Genomic DNA, 11,595 nt, shown 5'->3' on the forward strand with positions numbered 1-11,595 from the left:
GTACATACACTTCAATTAAAATGAATAATTTCAACTTGAAATTTTTAATTTTAATTTATTTATAGAATAAAAAAATATTTTAAACGACTCATTTAATTTATTTAGTTTTAGTTATTTTAGTCAAAACTCTGATACCAATAACAGATTTCCAAAGAATTTAAAAAAAATGAAGCAACCTATAACAAAAAAATGTCTCGTCAATAGTAAATTACACAAAACACAGAAAAATGATAACAGAAGAATAATATTACTATTATTGTTGTTGTTATTATTATATGACAGCATTTAATAACTAAAACTTGTTCTACGATTCATCTGGTTAAGACCAAAGGTTGAAATTAAAAATAAATTGATAAATTTAGCAAATAAATTAACTTTTTGTTCTAAAACGTTTTCTTTGTTTTGTAAAGATTATTATTGTTTGAATTTATTTCATGGAGAAAGGCAGATATAAGGTTTCTTTTTTTCTTTCTGCTGCCTTTCATTTCGTTTCATTGGTCATTTGTATTTTTTATTGTATATAAAATTTGCTGTTTTTAAAAATTAAATAAATAAATAAACTTTTTTCTCTCTGTTTTAAGTGTTAATTTAAGTGCAGCAGTTTGTTGGGCAGCAGCCTCTGATCATTGTTTGTTCCATCAGGAAAGCGATGGCTGACTGAATCAGAATGACTCAAATGGGCCACACTTTGTTGTTCTCACTTCTCGTTTTGTGGAAATGAGGTTCATAGGTTGCATCCCTGCTGTTTGGTGCTTCCTGAACTGAAGCAGGAGGTTCAGCTAAAAACAAACTCAGGTCCATGACGACACAAAGCTGAACCACAGGAAGTAAACAGCAGGGATATTCTGCAGTTTATTTCCCTTTAACCATTTCCTCAAAGATCACCTTGTTTCCACTGATGAATAAATGCAGTGTTGTAGTGTTGCCAGCAGGTGGCAGTATGAAACTGCACTGCTTGTGTTGGTTTCATTGAAAAAAAAATCAAAATATGAAAAATAAAGTTTTAAAGTACTTCTTGACTTTGCTGGTAATTTGTTAATGGTATGTAAGTACAACCCCAATCCCAACAAAGCTGGGGGGCATTGTGTCAATGATGAAAGTCTAAAATATGAAACCGTTCCAAAGTTTGGGAGCTACAACAGAAAAAGCCTGATCTGATTCTGTTCTGGACAGCACTGCGTGGACTCAGGGACACTTCAAGCTCCAGATCCACAAACACAGGTTAAAGCTCTATCGTACAAACAAGAAACTATATGTGAACACCATCCAGAAATGCTGCCACCTTTTTCTCTGGGCCAGAGCTCATTTAAAAAGGAAAACTGTTCAGTGGTCAAACAAATCAGAATTCTCATGGGAAACCATGGCCACCATGTCCTCACAGCTAATTTGGTTGGTAAATTCAAGCTACAGCTGGGTTGTTCTTTTAGAAACAAATCCTGTTGCTCACTCAGAGTTAGAAAGATCTTCGTATCAGCTACCTTTATGCCTTTACTTGATTATACTGACCCCACCCTAATGTCTCCAGTCCTTGGAGAGTCTACCACAGCACCCTGAGGTTCATCACGGGTTACACCTGCCTCACTGTGAGCTGTACACTAAATCTAGCTGGTCTCTGAGTGTACACAGGTATACACACTGAGTTACTCCAATTGACAAGACCCTGCCGGGCTTAGTGCTGTCTTATTTGTGCACTTTTCTACAAAGAACTAACAGCAATTATGTCTTACGCTCTAACAATGTTGACCATCAATCAGTTCTGCCCCCTTGGAAAGAAACACTTGTATGGGATAAGATAACTGTCAGAATTATTGTAAGTGTAAGAGTCTAAATTTGTACATGTAAGTCTATAAACGTACATAAATTTGTTACAACTTTGTCACATTACAAGTACGAATCAAATTTACAAGTATGAATCAATTTACAAGTACAATTCTTTTACCTGTCAAAATAACAGACATTATGCATGGAACACCGAAAAGATCGATTGCAAACAGTAACTAAGCCAGACCACTAGAGGCAATCGATCTTTTCGGTGTTCCATGCATAATGTCTGTTATTTTGACAGGTAAAAGGATTGTACTTGTAAATTTGATTCGTACTTGTAAATTTGATTCGTACTTGTAAATTTGATTCGTACTTGTAAATTTGATTCGTACTTGTAAATTTGATTCGTACTTGTAATGTGGCAAAGTTATAACAAATTTACTTGTATTTGTAACTTAAAAACTTGTATTCTCACATAAGAATTGTACTTGTAAATTTGATTCGTACTTGTAATGTGGCAAAGTTATAACAAATTTATGTATGTTTATAGACTTACATGTACAAATTTAGACTCTTACACATACAATAATTCTGACAGTTATCTTATCCCATACACTTGCTGATCTTAAATTGAGAGACCTCAATCTTTTGGAGCTTTTTATTTTTTTTCCCCTGAAAGACAGAGTCTGTCTTTGTTTTAGAACATACCCACATAGCTAAATTTGTCAGGCCCAGTTCTGGCCCACACAAGGCACTAGAACTCGAACGCTTGGAACAGATAACACAAAGAATGACAGCCCTTTGTGGTTTGCCAGAGGTGGTCCATGCATGGGCCAGCACCACAAAAACCAAACCACAACCGGGCTAGTTGTGGCACGCCATCTTAAAAACAGTGCCATCCTTGCCAGACCTGGCCCACATCCGGTTGCAAACCCCTTGCTAGGCCTGTCACGATAACAAATTTTGCTGGGTGATTAATTGTCTCACAAATTATTGCGATAAGCGATAATATTGCCTGGTGACCATTTTACAACTAATAATTATAAAAGCGTAATATGTAAGTGTAATAAATCAATAAACTTTCATTTTTAAAGAATGTTTAACAAAGTAGACTCTCAGTCTCTAACAAAAAATGCACTTGAATAAAAAAACCAAAGAACAACAAAATGTAAATTAAACATCACACACAACTAAGACAGTAAATAAACAATATTAAAGAGCAGCATCTCTTTAGAGATGAAGCAAACTACACAGCCTGGTGAGAACCCACTGTTTCTTATGGGGACATAAGCCCAGTTCACATCCCATGTAAAGTGTAGGCTAGGTTTAGGCTCAAATGGTAATAGAAAATACTGGTAAATGAATGAAAGTCCCCATGAGGATAGAAGAACAAACGTGTCTATATGTGTATGTGTGTGTGTGTGTGTGTGAGGAGGGGACTCTCAGTGAGGAGACAAGCAGAGCGCTGCGGGGGAGGAAATCAGACAGTTTAGAGTTTTCCTCATGAGTTGTTGGGACAGCTACAGGTTTTTTGGGTGTTTAGTTAAAACACAGATGGTGCGTTTAAGTTTTCTGTTATTTTTGGGAGCTACAGGTAAAGTCTTGACGAGTTTGTCGCGGGTCTGGGGGAGTTTCAGTCCCCACCTCTCCTCCTCCTCCTCTCTCTCTCAGTGTCTCCCCGCAGCGAAATTCAGGCTCTAGTGTTCCCACACTGCAGCAGCCGCGTTCTGCTTTGAAACGTTTCTTTAGTTTGTTATTGCTACCAGCTCTCACGCTAACGCGAGAGTTCACTCCTCCCGACACTAAGAAAACAGGAGGGGAGGAGTCAGCTGAGCTCCTGTGCAGCGGAGCACAGAGAGGGAGAGAGACGAAGTAAACAAACAAGCAGGAAAATGAAACTTATCGTCCTCATTTTTTTTACCGACCTCAAAAAATTTATCGTGCAATTAATTGATTTATTGACTATAGCGACAGGCCTACCCCTTGCCATGCCAGCAGTGGCAGTTGGACACCAGATCTGGCCCACACCTGTCTGCTATGTGGGAATGCTTCCAGCTAGACATCTTTCTCACCAAAAGGCTTTACATATTTCAGCAAGACAGTGCTAACCCTCCCACTGCAGCGAGGCTTTGTAGCAGAACAGTCTGGGTGTCTGCAGGTCTTAACCTCTCACCAGTTGAAAACATTTGAGTAACATGAAACAAAACAAAAAAAAATCCAGAAAAGACCCAGAACATTTGAACAGCTAGAATTGTACACCAGACAAGAATGGGACAACATTCTCCAAAACAAAACGTCCAGCAGCTGGTCTCCTCAGGTCCCAGAGGTTTACAGATCGATAATAAGAAGAGATACTAATAGAGGTAAACATACTTTACTTTAAGCTGTGTTGTTGTCATAAAATTCAAAGTTACATTAAAAATAATGTGATAATATTTTAATTTAAACATTTAACAGCTCCTGTGCTTTATTGTGTATGATATTTTAAAATCAATGCAGTTTTATTTTTTTACATTTTACAAAATGTCCCAATTTTTTCTGAATTGGGGCTCCAAATATAGGTCCTACTTTGATGCTAATTAGTTTTTGGTTTTTTTTTACCTAGAAATTGTCCAATCTGACAATACTTGATCATATATAAAAAAAAAAAAACCATGTAGCGGACTGATTCTAAAGTCTGAAACCAGGTTAGTATCCCTGTCTTATGTTTCATGAACAGTGCAGCAAAAAGCTGAGGCAGGGGCTTAGATTTACACTTACTTTCCATCTTTGAAGTATGTTTTGAGGGTATCACTGAAACTTTTGGAGTACTTCACAAACTCCTTTTTCTGGTGCTCCAGAGCCTTCGAGGGAATTAAAAATATATTAGAAATGGAGACAATGTTCAACAATTACAAATGTAATCATGTGTTTGTTACTCACTCTGCGATTCTGGTACTGATATTTCTTAATGACGTTGTTGACTGTGTCCAGGAGCTCTTTTATGGCGCTGGCTATGTCTCTGTGAACAGAAGACAACACCAGTAAGAAACAAGCAAAAAAGTCAGAATGGTAAAAAATACGCAGCATTTTTATATCCACTTCACTGTAAAACTCCTTTTAGCTTCTCTAGTTTAAGTCATTTACTTGCCACAGTGGCCACGTTTTAAAGGGATCCCAGATTAGGTGTAACATTAGACTTTATTTGATAAACATATTTTAACTGTAAAATAAAGACTGTAAAAATACTGTAGGCTGTTTAGTTTTGTAATTTTTAAAAAATATATTTTAACACGGACGGAGACATTTTATTTACAGGCAAAGCATTCTGGGTAAATGATGACGTGGATAGGTCCTCGGTGTGAGGCTGCTAGCGAGCTATATCCACCCTGAAGGTTAATCTTGGAAAATATCTGATGATCGATTCTTTTAAATGAAACCAGAGAGCGTTGACAGAGAGGAGAAGGTAGAAATGACTCAGCCTGTAACTGAAAATATGGATGGAGGTCAACAGAGCTGCTTCATGGAAGAAGAACCTCAGCTTAGCCTGTTAGCCTTTGCATTAACACCGACACTATATAGCCTTATATGTATTAGCTCGGTGCTAGCGCAAAAACTAACAAGCTAAACTGAGGTCCTCCATCCATATTTTCAGTTACAGGTTGAGTCATTTCTACCTTCTCCTCTCTGTCAACGCTCTCTGGTTTCATTTAAAAGAGTCGATCATCAGATATTGTCCAAGATTAACCTTCAGGGTGGATATAGCTCACTAGCAGCCTCGCACCAAGGACCTATCCACGTCATCATTTACCCAGAATGCTTTGCGTGTAAATAAAATGGCCCCGTCCGTGTAATATATTTTTAAACTTTTAGTTTAAAAATGATAAAAACTGAACATCCTACGGTATTTTTACAGTCTTTATTTTACAGTTAAAATGTATGTTTATCAAATAAAGTCTAATGTTACAACTAATYGGGGATCCCTTTAAAGCTGCATTGATCACTTTAAACCCACACGGCCTTGCTTCACTTTACCTCACAGAACAGTTATCACCTTGTTCTGCACTTAAATTAACTGGTTCTTTTGTAACAATCAACATAGACTGCCTCATAGAGATTTAAATAGGTGTTGCTACATAAAAATAACCCAATATTTGCTGTAATGTGAAACAAAGCAGTCCTTTAATGCAACGCCACCACATATCTACTGGAGACAGACACATCATGATTGACTAAAGATTAGACAACTGCAGCTCAGAACTGATCTTGGATGTGGAATATATCTACATTTCAATTCAATTCAAAAATACTTTATTGATCCCAGAGGGAAATTAGGTGTTGTTGTAACTCATTTAACTAAAAACATTGTAGATGCTGATGGCTGTGGGCAGGAAAGATCTTCTGTAGCGTCTGTATTACAGCGAAGTTGAAGAAGCCTCCGACTGAAGACACTTTGTCTTTCTGTGACAGTCTGATGAAGAGGATGGTCAGGGTTGTCCACAATGTTCTGGATTTTATGTAAAATCCTTCTTTGCACCATCATCTCCAGAGATTCCACAGTCGTGCCCAGAACAGAACCAGCCTTCTTTATCATTTACTGAGTCAGAGCTGCACATTTTAAGATGAATCAGTAGGAATTAGAATATTTCTTTCAAAACAGCAAAAACACCCACTTGATAGTTTGTAGAAAGCGTACTCTGTCGTTGATCTCATCTGGGATTTTGCTAAGAATGTGTTTCAGTGCTCTGGCCTTTTCATTTAGGTCCAGGAACTCTTGTTCGGTCCGGTCAATCATGAACTCTGCAGGAGAAGACGCCCATCAGAGTCAACACTGGGGGGCTTTTTAGATCACAACACAGCAGGAACAACAACAACAACAAAAAAAACCCAGAGACTATTTACAGCTCACCTTCCACGTCATCTGCAGCCATGCGCAGCAGGGATTCGGTGAAGTTGATTTGAACGTTCTTTTTCTCCAGGATCTTCATTATGATGTCCTGCGTCAGACCAGGGTTCTCCCGCTCAGCCTGACAACAGAGGAGGAACACGCATGCAGGATGAGGAAGGAGAATCGCACTGTTCTGGTACGAGGAAATAGTTTTAGTGCAAAAATTCTTATCTGGGGAAACAAAGCTAGGGACAAAGTGTTAGCAGTTCGAATGAAAGCACAGGATCATTTAGCCTTATTTATATCAGTCAAGACACAACTGGTGCAACGACAAGAAGTAAACAAAAGAACCATTGAGGTTACAATAAAACACCTGTAAGGTGATCAGAGAGCCTTTTGGTCTGCACGACAACAAAGCTGTCTCTCCCTCATAATTATTTAATCTGCTCATCTTAGGTCTTATATTTGTAACAGCAATTTATACATGTTTTGATCATTGTAATCAGAGCAGTGTAAACATTAAAAGTAAACATTATTGCATTATGGTCATCAACCTGAATATCACCATCACTAATATTCCAATAACACTCCGACTAACAAGTAGTCAAATTATTTGTTGGGACAGCTTTTTGTGTGGGTAAACACCAAAGTTAAAACCATTTGTGAGGCTGCCATGACCCCTAGTGTCACAAGAAAGCACTGAAAGTGCAACAGGAGAAGTGCAAAAGCCGAACATGGCTCTTCAAAGCGTGTTTGCAATTGACAACAACTCTCAAACTGAAGGCCAATTTGTAATCTAAATAACTAATCTGAATTTAAGTCAAAGGTTTTATCTGTTTAAACAACGATCACTATTACTTAATAGTAAGTGGAACAGTTTTCTGACACAGTTGTATTGTGTCGATTACTTCCACAAAGGAAATAGATGATGCAAAGTTGTTACGGTGATGTTGCTAAAAAAAAAAGGGAGTTACTATTTGCATAAAGTCAGAGCCAAAATGTCTGGGTTTTTTAAATAAAAGCGTGCATCAGATGAATTATAAATGTAACATATCAGAGAACTGCTATGGCTGATGTGAGTTATTTTATGTTTCAGCTCACCTTTTTGAAGGCTGCTCTGAGCGTCTGAGCAGCTGACATGTTGATCCTCTCCAGCTAAAAAATGGAGGAAGAAAAGAAGAGAAGAGAGTGAATTTCACTGTCAAAACTAAAAATATACAGAGTGAAGCAGTCACTTTGTGCTTTCCTATTTCAGGGCACAGCGTTGATTCTATTGGACTGTCAGCAGAATCAGCTTGTTTTTTTTTTTGTCATGGCGAGTGTGACGCTGTGATGACACACACTCTCTCTGTGTGTCTGTCTTTATCTGGCTACAAAACATTTTGCAAGCACTTTTGATCAAAGGGACTTATAGTGCAGGTTTTGCACTGAAAAAAGTTTTTGACTAGTTTTAAAGGGACAGTTCAAATATTTTGAAATAGAGATTTTGGAAAGGTTAATAACAACTAATTAGAATTGGGCATCAAGTCTCGAGTCTCCATTGGAACCGGGACTAACGTTTCAATTCTCCTGGAATGGTGCAAATTTTAAAATTTTGATTTCTCGTTTTGATACCCAGTCCGCCGACTGGAAGAAGAAGAAGAAGCCAAAAACCAAGCAAGAAAAACTCACAGGTGAGCCACCTGAGCACATACAAAGAAGAATGTGTGAGCCGCCCGACCACCAAAGAAGAATCCCCAGGTAGTGTGCAAGGGTTGGACAATATCGGCAAAAGACATAATCACGATTAATTGTGCTATTTAGCCGATAACGATTAATTTGATGATTAAGTCCCTGGACATTCTTATGTCCTGATCACATGACAAATTTAGCGGGAAAGATTTTCTCTTTGTACAAATCTGTTCCAAATTGTGTCAAAATTACAGACTTCAGGCTATAAATCAAATTTTAAATTGTGTTGATGGATAAATAAATTACAGAACTTATTTTTAATGTTCGTCATATTTGAAGAGGAGAGGAGCACCAGTCAGTCTGCCTGGTGGAAACAATCACATTAATTGTCCAGTGCCAAAAACATAATCAATTAATGTTTTTCTGATGATTAATCACACACGATACGATTATGCCCAACCCTATAGTGTGCATGCAAAAGCACAGTGTGACTCACTTAATAATCTGTCAGTGCAGTAAGTCAATTGCCCTTGGTAAAGGCCCTGTCACACTACACAACTTATGAACTTATGAACATTTAAAAGATGACTATGTTGAAGCTAGCCTGGCCTCTGCCTTCCTACGCAGCTCCGCTCAATTCTAGTTTCCCTTCACTGCTCCGTCTGGGACTTCTCCCATTGACAAGGATTTCACTGGCAGATTTTTAGCCGGGCCAATCAGAGAACAGAACGTCGATTTTCTGCACAGTGTCTGCTTCTGGTTTATTTTACCTGGGCCAATAAGCAAACAGAAGGCGGAGTTTTGAATGACAACGATGTTCTGCACAGTGTCTGCTAGTTAGTTTAGCATACAGCAGTGGAGGAAGTGAATGAAGCCAGTCTCTGTTGATAAGGCTTCCAAATTAAAATAAATTTGTCTGACAAAGCAGCAGCTCTCATTTACTGTCGTCTCGTTCAGCTTGGTACTTCTCTCCTCTCAGTAGGGTTGTTTTCAGCACACGCGATTTCCGGTTAGCTTCTTAGCTTAGCCTCCTTCACAGCGACACTTCAGCAGAGGCCACGCCGCCTGCAAGAAATCGCTTCTCAACAGCACTGAGTCCAGACCCTCTGTACGAAGCAAAGTGAAGGACAAGGGTCTGGTTTTTACGAGGCTATTTTATGAGCAATTTAGACATAAAAAATATTTCATAACTTGGCATAAGTTGTCTAGTGTGACAGGGCCTTAAGACAAGAAATATTCCCAAACTAACAAGAATATTAACCTAACATTCTTTTCTTGCTCAGTATATCAGTCTCAAAAAAGATCATAAATAATTTTTGGCTGGATAGAAGATTTTAAGACTTGGTTAGATGGGCAATTTTTGCAGCTACCTCCTTAAAACCATGTAAACTGTTTAGACCCTGCTTCTAAAAAGAATCGGAAAAGGGAATCGTTGAAAACCGGAATCGTTCAAATTCAAATGATGCCCAACCCTACAATTAATATCTTTCCTGTTGTAGATATTGAATGACAAATTGCTGGCATCTTAAAACAACTCATATTTAAAACAAAAAACTGATAGCAGTTCAATCAAACACAAATTTATAAGCCTTTACTTTGCAGGCAATTTCACATTACCTGATGATTTACATTTAATTGATGGTCATTTGCAAGGATAGTAGCTAGCTGTAGCACTTGCTGTGCAACCCTGATGACAATGTAATGGTTTCTGAAGTTGCTTTAAAATGGCAGCAGTCCACTTTGATTTTTGCCCCATCCTAGCTGTTAGCTGATCAGAATTAAAATCCATTTCTCCAAATGGAGGTCATCTAAAGAGCTTTTTGCAGCAGGTAAAATTATAACTGTTCATTTCCTTTCCACAAAACCCCACTTAAAGTAGTAATTAAAGTACTCTGTTCAGCAGAGAAATAAAACAGATCCAGCTGTAAATCCATATTTTTTTAAATGCTCTAATTTTCATGAACTGGGCACATAAAAGTCTGTTCTCAGGTTGCCCGGTGTGCACTGGTGCTCACAGCCACAAGTGCTTAACCTGAAAACTTTGAAAACAACCACAGTGTTGTTTGGCACCAACTTGCCTTACTTGGAAACTTGACTGCAGTACTAACCAAAAAAGGGAACCATGCAATGGAAAAAGAAACACCAAGTATATCACTAAGCCCTGGACAAAAAAGGCTGGAGGTCTTAGAAATGTGTCTGTGTGAGCCAACTTAACGTAGAAGCTTTTATTGTCAAACCAAGTTCAGATAATCTCCAGTTTGGGACAAAAAAACAAACATAAACATTAGCTTCGAATTTCTAATCAGCAGCTAAAATATGATGCTATGGGAAATATTGTTCATAATAATGTCACTTTAGAATTATTCTTTTTCTTATGAGACAAATATCATAAACAGATGATTTAACAAAGAGATATGATCCGATCTGCTAATTACATCAAAATGAGATTCTGCTTAACATTAAAGTGTGACTACTATTTATTTATTTTTTGTGGAGTAACACTTTTGTCTTCGGCTGCTTTACCTCAGTAAAAACTGGATACATCACAGCGTACAGCGTCATGGATACCATGGAGTTTGTCTCCGCTTCATTCTTCATCTCCTCCATTGTCATCCTCCAGGGAGGAGTAGCTCTTGTCAAAAACGATGAAGAGCAACTGCAGTTCAAACACACCCACACATGCACTCACACACACTCACACACACACACTCTCTGAAAACCGCAAAAGTTCCAGAGGGAAAAGAGCCTGAAAAAAAAAAAAAGAAAAAAGAAATGAAAATACATCAAATCTGTTCTTAATGTTTTAATGTGAAAAGTGATCCTAATGGACAGCCAATGATCTGAAAAAGATTTGTTTTGGTTAGGTTGTGACTAAATTATGCTGAATGTTGTTCATCTATAATAATTTTAACTATTTTAAACTACACTGAATCAGTCTGCAGTAGTTGCTGATGTCACTAAGTGGCTACAGTAAGTTGATCTCACAGCTCTTTGCTATCATAACCTCAAACATGAAGCCAAACACATCATCACTACTGGCACAGATTTAAACCAAATAAAAAAGAACCCCCAAATTTTTAAAAGGCAATTTGCAACAAAAGGTGGCAGAACTGACAGACTAATAATACAAATATTTAAAAATATAGTATTTCTTGAAGGAATACATAGAGTTTTAAACTACGATCATCATGTAAATAAAATGACAGAATTGCGACCTTATTTTTAAAACCCTGAAAATGCTTTAGCGTAATCTCACGTGATGTCGCGACATGTCACACTCACGTGTTGTGAGT

At 37.8% G+C, this 11,595-nt stretch overlaps 1 protein-coding gene across 1 annotated transcript in view; it reads right to left on the reverse strand.

The window, feature by feature from the left end:
• Positions 1-11,010, reverse strand: part of LOC106528389 (programmed cell death protein 10-B) — a gene marked incomplete at its 5' end in the record, with an annotated part of 12,266 nt that extends 1,256 nt beyond the window's left edge. The window contains 6 exon segments of the mRNA XM_014023541.1: positions 4,525-4,607; positions 4,687-4,765; positions 6,417-6,543; positions 6,653-6,770; positions 7,733-7,786; positions 10,826-11,010. Of these exon segments, the coding sequence (XP_013878995.1) occupies positions 4,525-4,607; positions 4,687-4,765; positions 6,417-6,543; positions 6,653-6,770; positions 7,733-7,786; positions 10,826-10,915 (551 nt within the window).
• Positions 11,011-11,595: the final 585 nt, after the last annotated feature.

The sequence above is a fragment of the Austrofundulus limnaeus genome, unplaced genomic scaffold (assembly GCF_001266775.1).
Source record: "Austrofundulus limnaeus strain Quisiro unplaced genomic scaffold, Austrofundulus_limnaeus-1.0 Scaffold376, whole genome shotgun sequence".
Lineage (NCBI taxonomy): Eukaryota > Metazoa > Chordata > Actinopteri > Cyprinodontiformes > Rivulidae > Austrofundulus > Austrofundulus limnaeus.